Below are 22,168 nucleotides of genomic sequence, written 5' to 3' on the forward strand. Positions count from 1 at the left end.
GTGCTACTCTAGCGGACACTCGAGGCTTTCAATCTGCAGTGTTTGAGGAAATTCATTTCCATTATTTAAAATGTTTTGGAAAGAAATGAGAACATTTACGGATCATATTTAGCTTGAAACAGAACATTTTTTTCTTGGCCAGGCTTAATGAACTTCTTCAGATAAACGGGGAGTAACTCCCATGAGAGAGAGTACAGGAAGAACAAATAATTTGTCTCATATCATAACCTTCCAAGATCCATTGTCATCCACGTCTTCCCCAAGCCACAAAAGGATAGTCTAACCACCATCAACTGATAGAATACCAAGCGATGGCAGAGGTGTAAAGGTAGTATGCTCAGGCCTTACCGGAGAGCGATACTGATGAGCCTTTGAAAGCATGAGGCTCTGAAACCTCATGACAACTGTCTCTGCCCCTCTTGGCTCTAACAGTCAGATTTTCACTGTTCCTCTCCTGTTGCCGAAGATTTTCTATCCCCTTCAAATAGCAGGCAGATTGTGGACAGAACTTATCAACACAGGTTTTTTTTAAATGTACATTTATTATTGATGCATATTTCCACATACAGAGACACTTCGTTTATTTGTGTCTTTGTTTGTTTGTTGTTCCAGAGGGGGGTAATTAAGGCTATTCGTTTTTTTCTTCCTACTCCATATCCAGGTTTTGGAACACAGGCTGCTGCAGAGCCAGCTGTGTCTGCTGAAGGCCAAAAAGCCAAGCCAAGAGTCAGACAATTACCAGCCCTTGGCATTTTTTGCAGAAATACACAAAACGTGTAGAATCGCTTAATTCCATCCCCTCCTAACCTTTTCACATGGAAATTGGCTGCTTGGGCGCCTGCTGTTTTTCTCCCAGGCCGTGTGTCAGGGGGCTGTTAACACTCGCTCCTGCAGCCCGTTCTCGGGCCATTTGGGATGTGCACGCGTTCACACCCGCGCACGGCCCGCGGCGCCTTCACGCGCTGCCGTTTTGTTTATGCGGAGCGAGGGCGGCCGGGTGCGAAGGTCTGCAAGCTCAGCCCGCCTGGAGGGCTAGATAAAGCCAGGCTGCGACACCGAAGCGGTCGCCCAGCCATGGACACCACCGAGGGCGCAGAGCGCGCGCACAGCCCAGCGCACTCACCCTCGCGCAGCCGCCGCTCGCCGCCCGCGCAGCCCCGGTACCTAGCAGCCCTATCCATCCCCGCGCACTCTCCACCCTCGCCCCGTGCCCGCTGCCCACGGAGCCCGGGGACCGCCCGGCCCCGGCTCATTCTCAGGCTCCCTCCACCTCAGCCCTCGCCCTGTGCCCGCCGCCCTTGCCCTTGCCCGTGTCCGCTGCCCTTTCTTGGTCGGAGTTGTTTTCCGTGGCCAAGCTCACGTTCTTTGTGCGCGGCTTGCACTTGCCATCCTGCAGGTCCGAGGGCTTCTGGAGACCTTGGCTTCGAACTCCTGGCGCGAGAGAGGAGCGGGCGGAGCCCCATGCAGCAGAGGCGGTGAGTGACAGTGTAGCCCACTGCGGTTCCGCTGCAGAGCATCCCTACCCCCAATCCGAGCCTGGGGAGTAAGTGCCCGGGTGGCTTGTACTCCGAGTCTGTTCAGTGCTGGTCCCAGGCCCAGTGGGCACGAACGCAGGCTGGGACAATCGACAATCGCTGCAGAGATGCAACACGACTTGCAGCTGAAGAGCTGGGTTTCAGAGAGGCACTGGGTCACGCACCTTCCCAGTTTCTACAATGAGATGCGTGGTGACTGCAATTACTCCTTTCCTTCCTAGTTGCCAAGTGGCCCAGGAACGACTGAAGCTTCCCAGAAGCTCTCTCAGTACCGACACCCTGTCAGGTGAGTGCCAGGCCTTCCTGAAGGTCTCCTTCAACTCCAGCCCTAGTGAGGAGAAGAGAGACCATCGTGAAGCCTAGTGAAGTAGCTGGCGCTGCAGTCTGTCTCGGAAAATCTGCCTTTAGTTACTCCGTGTTCTCATCCCGAGGATTCTGTTACTCACAGAACGGGAAAATACGGGACTTAATCACATTTTAAAAAGAAGAAGAAGAAGAGAAAAAAAAATCCTGTCAATTGGTGCATAGTGAGTAAATGCTAACAAAACGGGCTGAGTAAGAAGAGAGCAAGCAAATTAGATTAGGAAAGAGAAAGGGGTGAGGCTGGGGCTGTAGCTCAGTGGCAGGGCGCTTACCTGCCTTGAAAGAGGCTCTGCTTTATAAGATGGAAGACATCCTATGCCCGAAAAGTTGTTTTGAGTTTTTATTTTATTTTATTGCTTTTAATCCTAAAAAGGCACTGAGAAACTGGCTTCCCAGCGTGCAGAGAGTATGTATTACTTTCTTGCAAGCCGAAAAGAAGAATGGGGTGGACAGTTACAGGCTTGTAGCAGGTCCAGCTTGACACAAAGGAACACTGGGCAGATTACCAAGGACTAGCTAAGGGGGTCGCAGGTAGCCCAAGGCGGCTCCAGCTGTTTTTGTTTGTTTTAATTATTATTATTATTATTATTATTATTATTATTATTATTATTATTATTTTTTTTTTTTTTTTTGCCACGGGAAGTCGGTTGTTCTATAAGATTCTTTTTGGTTTTTTAAAATATTTATTTATTTATTATGTATACAGTATTTTGCTTGCATGTGCGCCTGCACACCCCAAAAGAGGACACAGGATCTCATTACAGATGGTTGTGAGCCACCATGTGGTTGATGGGAATTGAACTCAGGACCTTTGGAAGAGCAGCCAGTGCTCTTAACCTCAGAGCCATAGTTTTTATTTCAGATGAAATATGTATTATTGTACAGTGTTCTCAAGACTGTTAAGAGAAGGCCCCTGCGCCTGTGTTAAAGAAAGCCTTGCCCATGTCTGTGTGTTTATGAGTGGTGTCCAGTAGTTGATATGTGTTGTTATCCACGTATGCTGAAAATAGTTGAAGGACACAGGGAGAGCAAATGATAAGTGGAGTTTACTGTGGTCAGAATTACTTTTTTTTAAGTTTTTATTTTTCTGTGTCTGAGTATGCTGCCTGCATGTATGTATGTGAACCATGTGCCCACAGAGGTCAGAAGGGAGAGTAGGATTCCCCTGGCACTGGAGTTGCTAATGGTTATAAGCTGTTGTGTGGGTGCTGGGACCTGAACCTGGGTTCCCTGGAAGAACAGCCAGAGCTCTTAACTGCTAAGCCTTGTCTCCAGCCTTACTTTGGTCAGTTGTGAAGTGAGCTCAGGGCATGACATATGTAGCTTCTGAGGGGTTGGAGAAAGCTCACAAAGGCTGTGTTATAAATTAGTCATAGTTACTATGATGATTCTCAAGAGTCAGATGAATGGACATTTTTGGCAAAAGAAATGACATCGGAAAAGAGGTCTCGGGCCAGCATGGCTCCTGTTGGAGCTCCAAGGACCAGAAACTTGGGTTTGTACAGCTACACTGGGGGCAGCAGGGCTTCCACACAGAACTTTGTCCAGAACCCATGGGCTTCACTCTGTAGGAGGCGGCGATGGTTATGGATTTTAGCCGGAAGACCGATGTTTCAGGAAAGTCACTAAGATACTGGAATAAAGACTCAAAGCACCCAGAGCACAACTGTAAGTAGTTACAAGCAAGAAATGAGGGAGAGCCTTTCTAAGACATCAGAAATGGGGTGGACTCAGTGGATGTAGGAAGTACTTAGGGGACTAAGCTGGGCTTTATAACGTACTGGGAAGGCAAGTGACAGACAGTTAAAAAGCCAGACCACTTCCCAGATTTGTGGCTGCTGTCCAGGTGAGTGTCTGTCCCGTGACAATGCCGATGTGGGGAATGAGGAAATGGGTCTGAACTGTTTGTTCCTTGTGTTTGTTGCGGTGCGCCTTAGGGCACCCAAGCAGAGCAATTAGGGAGAGAGTTGCATAAACGTCAGGGCCAGGCTGAGAACCTTCACTGCCCGCACAAGTGTGAGGTCTGTGAGTATGAAAGGCTGGGGAACACGTGACGGTGGGTGAGGTCATCCTAAAGGAGTGCAGAGGGAAGAGGTGATTGTTCTCAAAGAAGGTGTGCACATCCTGGAAGGCAGCCGTGGAGTAAGGGAAGAGGAGACAGAAGCAACAGAACAGGGGAAACTGTCCACAGCGAGAAATTCTGACCAGAGCATGATGGTACCAAGCAAACTATGTTTTTTTTTTGGGGGGGGGGGGTTGGCAATTCCAGTTACATATTAGAAAACAATTCCTCGCTTTGCTGAACAATTTAGTTGTAGTTTTCTTAGTTATTTTCTGCTCATTTCTATCATGACTAATATTGTGTGTCATGCTTCTAGTTCACTGGTCGATTCTTTGAGGATAGGATTCATGACGTATTCCCTTTTGATTGGTGGCTTATGTTGGTCCAGGGGCTCACTGCTACATTTAGTGGATACATAGTTGATAGCTACTTGTTTAAGCATCGGAAGTATAAGCTTTTAATGTGCTCTGCTGGAAAGGCATGCAGACTCTGTTGTGTAACTTTCTGCCTTTTAAAATTGAGCACACTGAATGTAATATAATCTTTTCCTTGGTTAGACTCACTCAGTTATGTGTAGACAAAGTTCTTTGTCCTCCACGAAAGTGACTTCACAAGAGTTGACAGCCCAACTTTATCTGTTAGTTCTTTGCCCTACACAAAAGTGACTTCATAAGAGTTGACAGTTCATCGTTACCTATTTATTTTCTTTGGATGAAAATAAAAGAGGGTCACCAGGCCAGATTGATAATGGTCATTTTTTTTTTAATTCTAAGACGTTGGTGCTTACATGTAAATTGTTTGTATAAGACCTATATCATTTCCAACACATTGGTATAGTGTCCCAGACTTGGTTGGATGGGAGAGAAGAGGGATTGCAATACAGATTGGTGTTGGAGCAGCTTTTTCATCTAACAAGTCGTGAAGACGTAGACTTTAATACTACCATTCTTGTACATTCCTGATCAAGCATATTGGCTATATCTATAACTGAGAGCTACATCTAGAGCTTTTATGCTGGTCAATGGGTGATTTGATGCCTGGTCAGGGACCAAACATTCTGCCCTCTTTGTAAAGTTGGCTATCATCCATGTGACTGATGGAGTAGTGGGATTTACTTGCCTTCTAAAGAAATTTAGAGAGTGGAAGTCTAACCTGCATCATGTAAGAATAAGTACATCTGTAGGGCATGAAGATAAGCATTCATCTTCTGCTTATAGAATGTGTAGTCCACTTTAAAATCTAATGTACAGCTTGGATAAAGGTGTCAAAGGGTCAACCATTTATTTGTACATTGGCCAGCAGACTCTGTGATGGCTGAGACCGTACCCTCTTCAAACCCTCCATCTTAAGGCTGTTTCTAAAGCAAGTAAGCTAAACTATTAAGCATAGAGAGCTTATGGGAATCAATCATTTGGTGACTGTTAGGATTCTGAATGTGAAAACCCATGGAAAGTATGTCATCTGCTTCTTTCAGACTGTTCTGGCCCAAGTCCAAGTGTTACGACTACTTATACCAAGAAGCAGAAACTCTTCTGAAAAATTTCCCAATTCAAGCTACAATTTCATTTTATGAAGATTCTGATAGTGAAGACGAAATAGAGGGTCTGGCCTGTGAAAATCAATCTAACTAGTTGCTTCTGTTGATAGTTGAGCTGTGTAGGAGTTTAATTTTGTATATAAATGTATCATAAACTTTTAAAACTAATTTATTTGTGTATAAATTATTAATAAAATATTTTGTATTTGCTGTAGTATTTTGGCATCTCTTTGTCCCTACACCTGAATTAAATGCTGGGATTTAAGATAAGCACCAGATACAAATGTCCAGGTTCACAAAGGATACCTTTAGCCTCTTTATTAAATGGCAAGTTTATCTTTAGTTATAAGTTTTTCAAGAAACAATAGTATTTTATTTTTAAAGATTGGCTCTTGTAATGTCTGCTATTTGATATTGATCTCAGTTTGGATGTTTAGTTACAGATTATATAATCTTGTTAGTGTTAGTAAAGGAAACTGTGTGATGCTACTAATCTCACATATATTAACATACGCTTGCTAGCTCATGGTGAAAATGCTTCAAGAATTATGTATAGTTGAGAGAGAAAAAACAATCTTAGGTCTCTTAAATCTTTTTTTAAGGTATCTTAAATCTTAAGGAGTGTAATTAAGTGTCTAGTAGCAAGACTCTCATTCTAATATTGTCCTGTTGTCCTTGATCTGGTGTTGAATACTTACTGTACTTGTTGAGGAATTCTTATAATTTAAGGAATGTTTAAATTTGAATTCCTTGTATGGAGTCTAAAAAAGTTCAGACCATGAAAACGTTTTTTTTCTTGTCCTGGATAAAGCTAAGATTTGGAAGACATGAAATTCATCATTATCAATTTTCTTTTGCTATAGTTTCCTGCTCATGATATTCTCACATAAACAGTTTCTTATGGGAAGTAAAATAAATTTTCATTGATTTTTTTTATATACCCATCACAGAAGAAAACTTACTCCATCATTTAATGAGACAGAAACCGGGAAATCTGCATGGTTAGGGTGACATAGTAAACTATAACCATGAAGTTCTTTTAGTTCATATATGCTCATCTGATCAACAGCTCAACTGCAAATAAATATATTTTTAATAACTGATAACCTGAACTACTTGTGAGGATGAGGCAGGAAAGCTGCAAGTTCGATGCTTGCCTCCTGGCAATATCTCAAAAAATATTTCCTGCAATATTCCAGAACAAAAATGGGTAGAGGTGGGGATGAGAGGTAATTAGCCAGCCAAGAAATGCCTCGTGATTGGATGACTAAGCATAGCCACCGACTTTCCCTTACAACATTGAACCATATTATCACAACTTTGACTCCCAGGAACTCTGGAGAGTACACAGTTAAAATAATTTTATGTTCAGAGTCAGGAAAAATTAGTACCCAGCAGAGAATGGATGGGGTTATTCACAACTGCTCTTTTGGAAAATATCCTCTTTCTATTAGATTGTACTCTGTGGATCTGTATATTCTCCCAGAGACATGCAAAACAAAGCCCAGTGCAAAAATATGGGTCCACGATATTAGATGCATCTCTTGTTAACAAATTAGGATAGTGTAAGAGGCTCTGTCTTTTGTTACATACCTATTGGTAACTATGTATGCAGTGTATAGTTTAGAAATGGCCATTTATTTCTTACAGAAACCAAAGCCCATGCAAATAGATAAAATGTTGCTTTGAGAAACTAAAAGTAACTTGCACAGACAATTAAGTACAAGGAGGACACCAAAAGCAAATCACTCCATTTAGGGGTGAGTTCCTTGAAGATTTCAGGGAAGGTGAAAAGTACGAAAGGAGGAGGACGAATGTGTGTGTGTGTGTGTGTGTGTGTGTGTGTGTGTGTGTGTGTGTGTAGAGCAGGAAGCCAGAAACTTCTTTTACTCTGTTTTAGATAGAGGTTGCTGAAAAGTGAAGTTTTCTTCCTTACCCACAGAGAGGCTGCTTGCGTTTGGCTTCTTAGCTCATGAAGTTGTAAAATCCTCTTTCCTAGAGCTTAATATTTTACAGGAGAGAAATATTTGATAGTGATACTTTCTTCCATATTTCAAGCAGTCCGATGGCGTTGTATATGAAGGGACAGGCGCTGGCGTTCTGGATGAACGGTGCTCTACAAGAAATTACCTTCTGACTCGGTCAGCACCAGGGCTGAGGAACAGCTTCACTCTCTAATCGTTCAGCAGAAAGCTGTCATTTCCCTGTGGTGCTGAAGTTTGGGACCAGAGAGTAACTGAGCATGCGCTACTCCCGCATAGTCACCAATAGCCTACCCGCTCCACGAGCTCCTTCCCTCTGACTCCGCCCCCACCCCGCCTACCGTGGGCGTGCTTACGTCATGGCGCGCTTGCGACCCCGGAAGTGGGTCGGGGGCTTGGTCTCTGCCCGGCCGCTGAGCCGGAGGCGGGAGCAGGCGGTGGCTGCGGCGATCCCGCCCGGCGAGCCTGTCCGGTGGCGGAGCCGGGACACGGCCCAAGCCGGGGGCCCAGGATGCTGAACGTCCCTTCCCAGGCTTTCCCGGCCCCCGGCTCCCAGCAGCGCGTCGCCTCCCAGGGGCGCAGTAAGGTAAGTGGGGACGCCGTTCGTCCACTGACTTAAGTGGCCCTAGTCTGTTCTGAAGTTGGCCTCCTTAGGCTTGTTTGACACCCTCTTCCGGCACGGTCGCTTTGCTCCCTCAAGCTGCCCTCTCCAGTCTTTTGTTCTTTACGGTCAGAAGGACAGGGCTGAGCGGACAGAGAGATTTCACTGCAGGGTTGGTGGCTGGGGAAAACCGGAGTCTGCAAACTACCCGTCAGATTTACCGCCACCTGTACAACTCATACGCCTCTCTGTACATGATAGCCTATTGTCCCAAGCCTGCGCCTCATCTATGGACACCCCTGGTTGATTTTGAACCCAGGACCCTATTTGTTGAACCTGGTTACTGTTAGCTGCCGGTGGAATACAGATATCTATTTACACAATTCAATAAAAACTGTGCCCCGTGTTTACTGCAAGGCGTATGCTGTTGCTTATGTTATTTTGGTCGTTTCTTATTCTGTAACCACACCTTGGTATGTTCTTCTGAGATTTCTACCTTTTCTGGGCCACTTGATTCCCCCCCACCCCCGAGTTTTATCTTTATATGACTTTGGGACTTTCACTGAACGTTTCTATTTCCCTCCACTTAGACCTGGCGTCTGACCTTAGATCAGAAAGTGAGTTGAGGTTTTTTTTTTTAATTTGTTTTTCAGAAGGCTCTGTCCCCAGCTTTAATCATACATAGTACTGAGATATTTTGTGTGGTCACTGATGGCCACGTGTGTCCTGAGCGCTTTTCCGGTGTCCATTGAATCTCCACAGTTACACTGTGAGATAGGGCATTTACTATCTCCGTGCCTGGTAAAAAGAAGTCGGTTAACAAAGGTCTGGCATCAGTCACAGAGGTCTGTGCTATGCTTATGACACTTCCTTCATTGCTCGGTGTGCATCTGTTTTTCTCTTCCTGTTGCTCTCTGTAAGCTAAATGCTTGGCTCCACAGTCCAAGGCCACCCTTTACAGAATGAGCAAGCCGGTTACTGCCTTTCTCCATTAAAACGGCTAACTGTGTTCTCAGCACTCATTTAAAGGGGAAATCTTCTAGGCAAAGGCAAGAAGTCAATTAGATGTGGTAGCAGAAGTGAGTTTTGTTGTTCCGAAAGAGGACAAAATTCGACTTTTGTGTAGTTTAATAGGAACCTCAGATTGGATTAACTTCTTTGTTATGAAGTGAGACAGACTTGAGCGAGAAGCCGAGTTGGGACTGGATGAAACAATCAGATAAGTTTGAAAAACATGGACCACAGCCAGAGAGGTAGACTATTAAGTTGTTAAAAGCCTGGACTTTGAGGTAAGAAAGGAATGTCTTTCCAAGTCCACCACTTAGTCTCATCCACATTTGCTCAGGTGTTTATAGGGATGACCAGTTTTTATTGTTATTTGTTGGTGTTGTCTTATTCATAGGATTGAGTGAGATGATATTTTTCATAGCACAGCATTGTTAACCACTCGCCAGATACTACTTATCAGAAGTCAGATTCATTATGTGATAGCTGTCCTTATTTCTACTAGAACTTTCCTAAGTCAGTATTTACTGAGAAGCTGTGTAAGGTTTGAGTTGAGCAATGGCTTCCATGGGCATTTGAGCATGTAGTGCTGTTTGCAGATGTCATAGGACCTCTAAGGGGTTTGGCTTCGTTGGAAGCAGTATATCACTTTGGGCAGGCTTTGAGGGTATATAGCCATGCCTGACTTCCAGTCTGTTCTCCCTGATTCATTTCTGTGTGCAGTTGACATGTGATTGATTAGTCAGCTTCCCGCCCTGGCTGCCTGTTGCCATGCCGCCCTTGCCATACGGACTCCACGTCTTGAACCATAAGCCAAAACGAACCCTTCCAGAAGTTGATTTTAGTCATGGTGTTTTTTTCACAGTGGCAAAAAAATGTAACTAACACAGTATGATGTATGGGAGATGTGGTCTGTGATTTCCAGGAACTTAGTCTCACAGGCAGCACAGGTAAGTAAACAATTATAATCAGTACTTCCGTTGGGCGTTATCACCAAAAAAAGGGCTGGAGTTAGACTGGAGAAAATACTGTGAGCAAGTGCTTGATACCAATGGGGAATCTATTCCCATTAGGCCAAAGCATTTGATAGAAAGTTGAGGCTAAAACATGGATAGTAATGCAAACTGTGACCTGAGTATGAAGGGTCTGGCTAATAGACATTAGTATAAGGAGCCATTGTAGAAGGGAAACCTATGATTTGAGTGACCTTTCTGAAAGATTAACTGCCCTGGGGGATTACAGAATGGTCAGAACAGTGTGGAGGGAGATAGATGATAGAGTGTGCCCCAGCGATACTGACCTGTTTATTTTGGGGGTAAATGAATGCCTAAAACAGATGTGACTCGAGGAAGTGAGTTAAACAAACTTCCTCGAGTGTGCACGCATGTGCAGTGCTAGTCTCCTGGTACTTTATAATGAGCTAGATGGACAGACGTAAGGAGTGGCCCTGTTCAATACAAGTTATCTTGAAATTTTCCACTAGATTATCTTAACTAATTAAAATACTAGTGCACCTTTGTGTTAGTACACTTTGAGCCACTGTAAGAGAATACTGGAGAGTGGATACTGAATAAAGGACAGATTTATTTATTATAAGGGGAGTGTAAAGAAGCTCATATCTGGCCAGGGCCTTATTTGGTAGAACGTGGTGTAAGGCATAATAGGGCACTAGAGAATACAACAGAACTTATAGCTTTAAACTCATTTGAAAACATATGGAATAATTGGGGGGGGGGGGGAGGAGCGGCCTTTCTATTCACTCATTCTAGCTCCCAAATAAATGACACAGAGATCTACTAGATTTATTAACAAGCTTCAGGCTCTACAACTGGGCTGATAATGATGTATTCTAACCCTTATATGCTGGTCTTGCTATTTCCCATCCATGTGCCCCCAGTTACTTGCCATATTGGTCCTGCCTGGCCTGCTTCTGCTCCAGCAGGTCAATCCTCTTGGCCACATCCTTTTTCTACTTCTTTCTTCTCCTCTCTCTCATGGTCCCTACCTGAGACACCCAGACTGGGAATAGAAGCCCTGCCTCCTGTCCTCTCTGACCCAGCTGTATGCTTTCCTCAACTTTATCAATCAATCAGAGATCATTGGAGAGCAGGTTTGCACAGCATTGATAATTGAAATGACAATGCCCAGGGCCAGATTGCAACCAGATCTGGGTCACAGAAATCAGCATCTGAATGCGCAGTGCACCAGACCAACTGCCACCACCCATTTATAATTAACATTAGCTCTCATGCCTGAAACACCTCCCAGTGGGCCCCACTTTGGAGAGTGAGTTTATTACATGTATTCTTGGGGGGGGGGGGGAGCACATTTTGACCATCCAGTCTTTCACATTAAAACCTTGAAAATGTATTTGTAAAAGAAAACAGAACTCACAGCATGCTTTTATTAAATCCTGTAGGAGGTTGTAGATTATTTTATGCAAAGGGCACAATTTTGGACACAGTAGTCTTCCCCCAGTTAATGGTTTCATGTCCCATGTTTTCTGTTACCCATAATCAACAGTGTGAGTTGTCTTATCCTGTGTCTGAGGTACACGTACTGCCCCGTCCCTTAATTACCCAGTAGCCACCTTTTTCATCACCAAATAGGTAGTTGAAAATGCAAGTGCTTGTCTTTAAGCCACCATTAATTTACTTAGTAATGGCCCAGGTGCTGGAGTAACAATACTGGAAATTTTCTAATGCCAAAGAGAAGCTATGAAATACTACTTCCTGTAAGTGGAAATGAGAGAGTTCTTAGTAAGAAAAAAAATCATGCTGCAGACACTAATACCCTGGTAAGCCCAACTTCCCGTGAATTGTGAAGGAAAAAAAAATACATGCATTAAACGAGAACAAGAACAACAACGGTGTCCGTTGGGTGTTGGTGCTGTGCTTGGTTTCAGGCAACCACTGAGGCGGGTTTAGCTTACCTTAGTAGAAGGTCTCTGTAGGGAGCAGTCGTCCAGAGGAGGAAGCTGTGGTTAACAGTTTCTACATGCACTGTCAGTGTTCACACTCAAAACTAGAAGAAGGCTTTGCCAAATCCTTGGCATGGCTACACTGTGCTCATGTCATCTGAGGGCTTCCTCTGCCTGCACACCCTTGCAAGCAGGGCTAGTATTTTCCTGTGCTTGATGTACTTTATCAGTGGGTTTGTAGAAACATTATTGCACGGTAATTTCTGACTTCTTGTCTGTATTGATAATTCAGAAAAGGCTTAATTTGGTTCAAATTGGCAACAATAACATAATTAGCAACAGAGCTAGGACCTGGACGTTCTAGCTTTCGGATTTTAGATTCAACATTGTGCCGCTATACCATAATACCCTCATGAGGAAAATTTGTGAGACAAAGTTTCTGAGTCCTATCTCATAGCCAGGGATCTTAAATATTTTGTTTAAAATTCTAGGCATCTGAATTTCCTGGACACCTTGAACTAGGTGAAGAGTTCCCTTCCCTGTAATAAAAAACAAACAAACAAACAAACAAAAATTAACTAAATTAACTAAAAATTAAAAAAAGTCAAAGAAAATAAAAATTTTAAAAACAAATTAAAGAAAGAAAAAGCCAGGTGTGCCAGCTTACTTTTATAATTCTTGTATCAGGGAGGATTGATGGCTGCCAGTTCTGTGACCAGCCTGAGCTGCTGCACGGCAGGGCCTTCCTTGTTGAAAATGGTATATAAAGCAAACATCTAATACATTAGAACCATTTTGTTATCCCCCCTCCACCCCCGACACACAAAGATGAGAGAATTTGTAGAGTTGTTAGGTTTCAGAGTTATCTTTTTATTCATTTATTTTTCTTTGAGATGGGATCTTACTGTGCGGTCCAGGATGGCCTCAAACTTGCCATGCTTCTATCTCAGCCTCCCAGGATTTCTTTTAAAGGGAGAATAAAAAGACTAAACTTGTCCAACATCAAATTGAAGGAGGAGGCCAACTTGGAATCAGATGTAATTCCTGTTTTCCATTCTTTAGGTACCTTTAAAACAGGGCAGAAGTCTTATGGATTGGATCCGACTGACCAAAAGTGGAAAGGACTTAACAGGATTGAAAGGCGCGATAATTGAAGTAACTGAAGAAGAACTTAAGAAACACAACAAGAAAGATGACTGTTGGATATGCATAAGAGGTATATGTTAAATATTTCAGAAATATTTCCTCGCCTGGGGAAGTGCATGCAGCCCCTGAGTCAGGTTGCATTTCAGACTTAGGTAACAAAAATTGCCTTAACTGGATCATAAGTAATATTGTTTTTGCTTTGGAGAGTATTCTTCCTTCTATAACCTCTTACATTTTGATGCAGAAGACAGGGAGTTTCTGGAATGGAAATCTTTTTGTAGCATCCCTATGTTGCATTCCTTTGGAAAGGAAGCACATGTTTGCCAAGAAATTTAACACCAAGGTGATACAGTTTAAATTTTCAGGGGCACCCAGTATATGCAATAATTGCCCATCCCAGAGCCTTGTGATTGAATGCTGTTAGAAAAAAGGCCTCTGAGACTCTAAAGGAAACCGTGTGTGTGTGTGTGTGTGTGTGTGTGTGTGTGTGTGTGTGTTGTATGCATGTGTGCATATTTGTGTGTGTATATACATGTGCGCACACGTGTGAGAACACTGTCCCATGTCTAGCGGTTGGTGACCTTTAGATTCAGTGAGAGACACTGACTCAAAGCATAAGGAGGAGACAGCTGAAGTCAACCTGGCTGCTACACACATGTGCACACATGTACATGCATGCACACGCACATGCGTCCATGTATGCACTCTTGCTAACAACTGCGTACATCACACACATACATAAAGAATCAGCTCATTAGGAACACCATGCTGATGTGTGGTAACAAAGCTTCAAAGCACATAGCAGACATTAGGAGAGCTAGATAAGCAGTTGTAGGCAAGGAAAGGAAAGTATAGTGCAGTTTCTTTAGTGAACACAAGGTGGCAAAGTCGTCACAGGCCTTAGACTGTAAAGCTTAGAGAAACTCTAATCTGTGTAGTTGAAAAATGGTGAATTATGCCGTGTCTCTACCTTATGGACATCTTTTCCCGTTATAGGTTTTAGGACCAACATAATTAACAATGGTAAAAATTTTAAGTAAGTGAAAATGTTATCTATAATAGCATATAATACTTGCTACATATATGACAGATGTTAAAAGATATTAAATACACTTATTGAATTAATATAATAATAATAATAATTTGTTTGAATATTAAAACAAAAAATTAGTTTTTAATATGTTTAATTTTATTTACCTGAGTGCTTTGAGACTTTTTTGGGGTTTTGAAATCCCCTTGATCTTTTAACAACTACTGAGAATATTAAAAGGCTTTGTTTGCATGATCTCTTAACATTACCATGAATTAAAATTAGGAAACATAAAGAATATTTACAATTAACAAAATAAAGGTAATAAAACTGGTATATGTTATAAGTAGTACCTGTGTTTATGAAAAGAACTTCTAAATAAAAAAATATATAAAGTACATAAGCTTCTACTTTGGTAAATATCTCTAATGTATAGCTTAATAGATGACAGCTCATGTATATTGTTGTGTTCCAGTCTCATCTCACATGTCCACATAGCTTCCAGAAAACTCCACATTTATGAAAGAACAAGAATTTTAAACAAGCATAGTATTACAGTTTTACTCGGAAAAGTTTTCCCTTGGGCCACCAGATGTGTCTGACTTGAGCTTGCTCTGGAACCCTCAGCTCCACCAAGAGACTCTGTGACTTAAGGAGAGAATGCAGAAGACACAAAAATCTCCAGTCATGACCATGTGCCCCAGAGCGTGGTGATGCTCTTAATTGTATGTGCTGAGCCACTGGGCCTCACATGCGTAGTTAGTTATCAACCCGAGACACTGCAGCAGCTTCAACTGGGAGATGGGCGAATAGACATAGGTGTCACTTGGGTGTGACATGGGACTGTCGGAAGACACTGTCACATAGATCTGGGTGTGAGATTGTGGAGGAGTGTGCTGCAGTCTGGAATCTAGTCATCTGAGATAGGGTGGCCTGATTCAGGTTCTGCAGGTGGCTAAAGGCACTTCCTGTCTCTAGAGAGTTTGAGATATGACTACAGACCAAACTTTGAAAACTAGGACATTCAAAATTGCCATTGAGAGGGGGGAAATGCCATAATACTTGGTATATACGTGATAGACAGTAAATACATTTATTGCATGAGTATAATCTGGAACTTTAGTACTTGTTTGAATATTTAAACCAGAATTCAGTCTTTAATATGTTTCCTTTTACTTATGTGAGTAGTGTCAGACTTTTTGGTCTTAAAAATCCCTCCAATATTCAAATCACCAAGCATAGAAAACTGTGTGTATGAATAACTACTCTCACTAGCAAACTATCCAAGATAAACAACTTTTAAGAAAGATTTCATTTGGCCAGTGCTTTCAAAGGTTTCAGGCTCTGAGGCTTTGGTGCCTGTGGGAAGGCGTTATGTGATGGTGACAGTACATGGTAGGGGAAACTGCTCACCTCATAGCCAAGAGGTAGACAGACAGACAGACAGACAGACAGACAGACAGGAGGGGCTGGGTCTTCCTTAAAGAGCTAGTTCCTTCCACTAGGCCCAGCTGACTGAAAGAACATACACTACATGCCAGGAGCACCATGGGCTAGTGCCAGGCATTCCACACAGATCTTTAAGGGACATTCACAATCCAAAGTATAACACCATATGACCTATTGCATTTTCTTCTAGATGTGTATGTCTATGGTTAGTGAAATCATGTGTGTCCACATGACTCATACATAGAATACAATCTGCATGCGCATCTATCTAGTGATGAGTGGGTAAACCAAAGGTGAATTATCCACATGGTGTATTCCATAGTCATAATACCAAAACATTCCTATGGTTGCAGTAGTGTGGATGAACCTTGAAGACATGCTAAGTGGAAGAAGGAAGTCATAAGAAACTCTGTTTCATATGATTGCACTGGAGTGAAATGTCCAGAATAAGCAAACCTATCAGACAGAATGGTTTTTGTTGTCTGCAGAGGAGAAATGGGACTGCTACTGAAAGAATGTTTCTGTATATTGCTAAATTATGATACCCATTATGTAGGCAGTGTCTTCTTACAAGGATTCCTCATTCTTGACAGAACGAGGAGAGCATCTTCCTTTTATAGAATAATGTCTCCTGGTTTTAGTTTATCTTTTTTAATTGAAAGTATTATTTTCCATATAATATATTAATTCTGCCGTAACTCCTTCCAGATCCTCTCTATTTCCCCACCTCCCCAAATTCATGCTCTTTCTCTTATTAGAATATAAACAGACATCTAACATAATAATAAACATAATAATAATAAACATAAACAACAACAATAAGAACAAGATAAAGTAAAAACAGAATAGGACAAAACAAACAAACAAAGAACCAAAGGAAAAGCATTAAATACATATAGACCTTGCGACACACACATTCCCATATTTCCACATAAACAAACTTATAAACCATAATATATAAGCAAAAGATCTTTAAAGTTAAAAAAAAAAATTCCCAGACAAAGCAATGTGAGACAAAAACTTCCAAAAATACCATTGAGTTCATTTTGTGTTGGCATCTACTGCTGGGCATGGGGCCTGCCTGTCAATGCGGTTTGTGTACCCAGTGAGACTCCATTAGAGATAACATTTTTCCTTTGTAGGTCGTTATCAGTTAGAGATAGTCTCTGGGTTAGAGATGGGGGTTTGTGGTAACTTCCCCTCTCAGCACTGGGACCGCATCCGGCTTAGACTTATGCAGGCCCTGTGCATGCTGCCACCATCTCTGTGAGTTCATATGTGGATCAGTCCTCTGGTGTCTAGAAGGCCTTGATTCTGTGGTGTCTGCTACCTCACTGGCTTTTCTATCATTCTGCATCCTCTTCTGCTGGGTTCCCTAAGCCCCGAGGAGAGGATTTGATGGAGACATCCCACGTGATGCTGAATGTTCTAAGATGTCTTACTCTCTGCCCATCGTCCAGCTGTGGGTCTCCGCTTGTTTCCATCTGCTGCAGCAGGAAGGCTCTCTAGTGACGGCTGAGCAAGACGCTGATCTATGAGTGTAACAGAACGCCATCAGGAGTCATTTTATTGCTACATCCCTTCACCAGAATGACAGTGCTGGTTTTCCGATAGGTCCTTGGCTACCTGGGCAGTGTTGAGGGTGGTTTCCGTCTCTGAACCTGGGTCCCCTGCAAGAGCAACATGTGCTCTTAACTGATAACTCATCTCTCCAGGCTCTTGGTAGTTTTGATTGTTGACTTGGCACAATATAGAATTCCCTGGGAAGGGAGTCTCAATGATGAGTTGTCTAGATTAGGTTGGCCTCGTGTGTGTGTGTGTGTGTGTGTGTGTGTCTGTGTCTGTGTCTGTCTGTCTGTCTGTCTTAATAGGTTAATTGAGTTGAGAAGAACCACCCTGAAAGTGGGAAGCACCGTTTTGTTGGCTAAGCCCTGAATTGAATTTACAGGAGAGAGCAAGCTGAGCACAGGCCTCCATGTGTCAGCCCGCTGCTCTCTGCTCCTGACGTGACCTGACTGTTTGCTTCGGGGCCTTGCTGTCTTGCCTTCCCTGCAGCGATGGGCTGTAACTTGGAATTCTGAGCCAGATTTAACTTTCTCTCTTGAGTTGCTTTTGTCAGGGTATTTTATCACAGCAACAGAAAAGGAGATTCAGGCTGTCCACAAACAGCATTTATTTCTATGTAATGGGCAATGGGGTACATATTTTCTCAATCTGCTATTTTCTCAATCAAGACAGGTTGGGCGTAAGTCTCTGTATCAAAGGAGACTGATTGGTTTCCTTCCTAATTAGTAACAGCCTCCTCTTCCCTCCAAGATTAGTATATCGATTGAACATTTTTCGTCCTATGGAGTTATTTAAATGTCAGGAAGTCTTCCTAAATGAGGAATCAGTTTGAGATTAAAAAAAAAAAAAAAATCAGTTCTTGTTGCTTGTTGTGCCTTTGAGTTATTTTTACAGATGCAGAAAGCTTGCTTCCTTGAGGAAGCCTCCAGCCAGCATTTTCTGCTTTGTTCCCTTTTCCTCTTTTTTTTAAAAGATAAAAATGTGCTTGAATGAATGAATAGATTAAACAAATGTTTGAGGAAGATCAAAAGACAAAGGTCTGAAAGCCTCTATTCCTTGGGCAACTGCAGAGATGAGCCAGGCCTTCTCTACAGAGCAGGCCTGGGTGCTCCTCGTTGCTCGGCCTTACTGGAGATCTAACTCAGCAAGAAGAGATCTGTCCTTCTAATCAGGGCAGGAGACAGCAATGGGATGAAATTTTATTTCTCTCTGTGTGAGCACATATGTATATATCAACTAAAAGTTATATAGAGTTTCTTCCTGTTGGGAAGCAATTCTCTGTGGTCTTTTGCATTTTCTGTTTTATGAGCAGAGACACTGTTCTGGACAGTGTTTTCATGGATGTTTGAATGCTGAAAAAACCTTGGGTAATATAGTATCTCCCCCTAAAACAAAACCAAGTGTACTCTCAGGTCAGCTTAATGAAGGCCACGTCTCCCTCCAGAGCAGAGAGCAGGCACTCTCCCTGGCTTTTAGGGGGGACCCGAGTTTCCTAAGGCTATGGTTCCTCTCCTGGAGAAATAGAAGTGTGCAGGTCTCAGTGGGCCCTCTTCACATAGCTCTGCCGGGATCGGGGACCAAGGAGCTGATGCAAATGCTGCTTTTCTAGTTACAGGTACTGATGTAAGTACTGAAACTTTCTTGTCTTAACCAAATAGTCCCATATTATTTATAAGCGACCAGGAAACTGACAGGGTAATTAGCTTGCTTGCAAGAGCAGTACAATTTCAGTCTTTACAGGTCTTGATATTTGGGGGCAGGGGTGGGGGGCGGGGGTGGGGGGCAGGGATGGGGGCCGGGTAAAGAACTCCTAAATGAAATGTTGGGAGCGATTTATTGGAACTTATATTTATAGGTCTCCTAATTCTTAGGAAGTTCATTTTATTGTTTCTCTTTGCTTTGGGACAGGGCTTGTTTACAATGTCAGCCCATATATGGAGTATCATCCTGGTGGGGAGGACGAACTCATGAGAGCAGCAGGAGCGGATGGAACGGACCTTTTTAATGAGGTAAGTTGCTGTAAGTTGTCAGAGCATTGCATGCCTGGAATTAGCAGTGAAACCTTTGAAGGAAGAAAATGCTTGCATTCACTTGAGATGGGTGGGCTTGGACTATGAAATGTAGGCAGGTGTTCACAGATAGCAGCTGTTCCTGTGATTTCTTAAATCACTTTATTAAAATTCTAGAGATGGCTTCAAGTACATGGTATGCACTTTGTCTCCTCGGCTAACAAGACTTGCATTCATCTTGATTTATTTTAGTAATGATGGTAATTGACTTGCGGAAAACGCTGTCAGTGGGAGAAGGACCAAGTAGATCTGCTGTTACAAATTACTTAGATTTTAAATTAAATTAATATTTTTTTTAGTTAGCATATAGTGCTCTTGCTTTTTCTTCTTGAGGAGGTAGTTGTACATCCAGTCTTTGTTACTATGTGGGACCATACCCCTTGGAGGCAGTTAGATAAGGCATTCTTAAGTGCCTGCTGTTTTAGAGTACTGTGGTTGACAAACCCTATACCCTTGCCTCCTTGAATTTCTGTCTTTTTTTTTTTTTTTTTTTACCTGTTTGCTTAAATTACCCCCATTTTCACACTCCCAAAGGCAGGGATTTACACAGTAGTGGGTGCACTGTAAGTAATTACAAATAAAATTTCAGTTTCTACTAATATTAGTACATGTCCATTTTGTAATGTATTTGCTATTTAGTGTTATTTAGTTCCTCAGGATTATTAAGATCTGACCTAATTATTTTAATGTTTGGGTAATGTACTATGACTGATAATGAGTAATATAAATGGTTTTCTTTTACTGATGCTTTTAATGTTGTGGTTTTCTTTACTGATCTTTTTACAGTTGAACATTTAAATTGTTTTAGGACTTTGCCAATTTAAACAGTGTTATGCTTCTGGCATAGTGGTACACACCTGTAATGCCATCACTCAGGAAGTTGAGGCAGGAGGATGGCTGTGAGTTAAAGTGCAGTTTGAGTTTCAGACCAGCCTGAGTTAGAATTTTCTGTTTTATCACACAGGAAGAATATGACAGTAATTCTCATACATTGTGAAGGATATTCTTAAATACTAATCCCTCTCCTCCAGGCTGTGAGGATTTTAATTGCAGTGCAAATGCAAAGGAATAAAAATGGTGAATTGTATCTGAGTGTTCTGTTGGAATTGTTGGCATCTCATGGCCACCTGACAGTGTCAGAAACACCTAGAGGTCTGTGGATAACACATGGAGAATACTGTTTGAAACAGTCTCTGCCTGTTTCTGGCTAATTGAATCTGCTTCAGAGCAGGGCATGAAGTTTTAGCTCTGCTCATGGTAAAATAAGACTGCTCTGTGGAGGTAGAGTCATGTTGTCTGTCGGCCATTCATCTCCCATGCTAGGTTCATCGTTGGGTCAATTATGAATCCATGCTGAAAGAATGCCTAGTTGGCAGGATGGCTGTGAAACCTACTGTTTCAAAAGGTATGTACAACACAGGGTGCTTTTTAAAAATAAAATTGGATCTTAATGAATAGGAATTAATAAATCACTGTATTTCTCCCAGTTTTACTGGCCTCCACATGCTTGCACACATAGTGTCCCCCCATACCCATTCATGCAAGAATGTGCATACACATACACACTAAAATGTAGAAAAGAAAAATAAAATATTTGACATTGACTGCTGAGGGCCTTCCTGGGGGACCTTCTAGGCCCAGGGTCCGAGGGTCCCTGCTGACAAGGCGGTCCTAGAGGTGGTAAGAAGTCAGCAAGGGGAGGGAGGGAGCCACGCATGGTCAGGGGAATCTCGAAGCTCTGACTAACTAGCAATCAGGCTTTGGTGGTGCTGACTGACCAGCAACCAGGTGCTTCTTTATTTATTCAGGTTTCACAGAACAAAGGCAGACTAATGATTATCCTCGTGGTACAGATTATGTGTTTGATTTTTTTCATTACATGTCCAAGTGTTTCTCAGCCATTCGATATTCCTCTGTTGAGAATTCTCTGTTTAGATCTGAACCCTATTCCTTAATTGGGTTTGTTTTTTGTTGTTTTGAGATAGGCTTTCTCTGTGTAGTCTTGGCTGTCCTGGACTTCCTTTTTAGACCAGGCTGGCCTTGAACTCACAGAAATCTGCTTGCCTCTGTCTCCCAGAGTGCTGGGATTACAGGCATGCACCTGCCTTTTTGACCTTTTAAATAAGGTGACGAAGGAGAAGAAAGAATTTTCCTCTGAGTCTGGCCACAGCCCTTATAGCAGCGAGGGCATGCCTTCTGGTGTGCCAATATTGTGAAACTTGGTTTTTATTAAAAGAAAATCTTTACTGTACTTACTTACAGCTCAGCAAGGAGGCCAGGAGCTCTTCTGCTTAGATTTCTCTCCCACTCAGGTGGTAGCAGAGGTTTCTTAGGCAGATGGAGGGAAGAAGCAGGTTGTTGATTGGATGACTAGAAAAGAGGGTTTTAGGGTTCTTAGTGTAAGCATAGGAGAGCAGTGTGTCTCTTTACAGATTACATGTCTTTTTTCTTCTTTTGGTTTCATTTTAGAGACGGGGGCCTGGTATGTAGAGTAGGCTTACCTCAAATTTGTAGCTATTCTTCAGGGTCTGTCTCCTGAGTGCTGGGATTACATGTGTGCACCACCATGGCTGCTTATGCAGACTGCCTTTATTTTATTTTATTGCAGTACTGAGGATTGAACCCAGGGCCTTGTGTATGCTAGACAAGCATTCTACTACCATTATGAAACATTTACTTTTGAGGGTAGTTAGTATGTTATCCATTGGGGATTTTAGCTCATATTAAAAGAACATTGACTGGCTAGCTATGTCTGTGCATGTTCATGCCTGAAAGCCAGCCTCAGACCATGCTTGTGTGGGTGCTGGAGGTTTTTCATGAGACAGCTCAGGTTCTCTATTACTTAGTTATGTATTAGTGTTGCCAGGCCTTTTCTAACCATTCAGTCTGACCCACCTGCGAAT

At 42.5% G+C, this 22,168-nt stretch overlaps 2 protein-coding genes across 2 annotated transcripts in view; both read left to right on the forward strand.

The window, feature by feature from the left end:
• Positions 1–786: 786 nt before the first annotated feature.
• On the forward strand, positions 787–5,702 carry Ripply2 (ripply transcriptional repressor 2). Its single transcript, XM_051140811.1, is given in 4 exon segments — positions 787–1,171; positions 1,174–1,475; positions 1,757–1,821; positions 5,435–5,702. Coding segments are annotated over 4 exon segments (780 nt in total). The 5' UTR covers positions 787–915; the 3' UTR covers positions 5,592–5,702.
• Positions 5,703–7,885: 2,183 nt separating this feature from the next.
• LOC127184422 (cytochrome b5 reductase 4) overlaps positions 7,886–22,168 on the forward strand; it is a 52,942-nt gene continuing 38,659 nt past the window's right edge. The window contains exons 1-4 of the mRNA XM_051140813.1: positions 7,886–8,065; positions 13,068–13,221; positions 19,105–19,205; positions 20,589–20,670. Coding sequence (XP_050996770.1) covers positions 7,991–8,065; positions 13,068–13,221; positions 19,105–19,205; positions 20,589–20,670 — 412 coding nt within the window. The 5' untranslated portion in view covers positions 7,886–7,990. The remainder of the gene's footprint in view (positions 8,066–13,067; positions 13,222–19,104; positions 19,206–20,588; positions 20,671–22,168) is intronic.

This window comes from Acomys russatus, chromosome 32 (assembly GCF_903995435.1).
Source record: "Acomys russatus chromosome 32, mAcoRus1.1, whole genome shotgun sequence".
Lineage (NCBI taxonomy): Eukaryota > Metazoa > Chordata > Mammalia > Rodentia > Muridae > Acomys > Acomys russatus.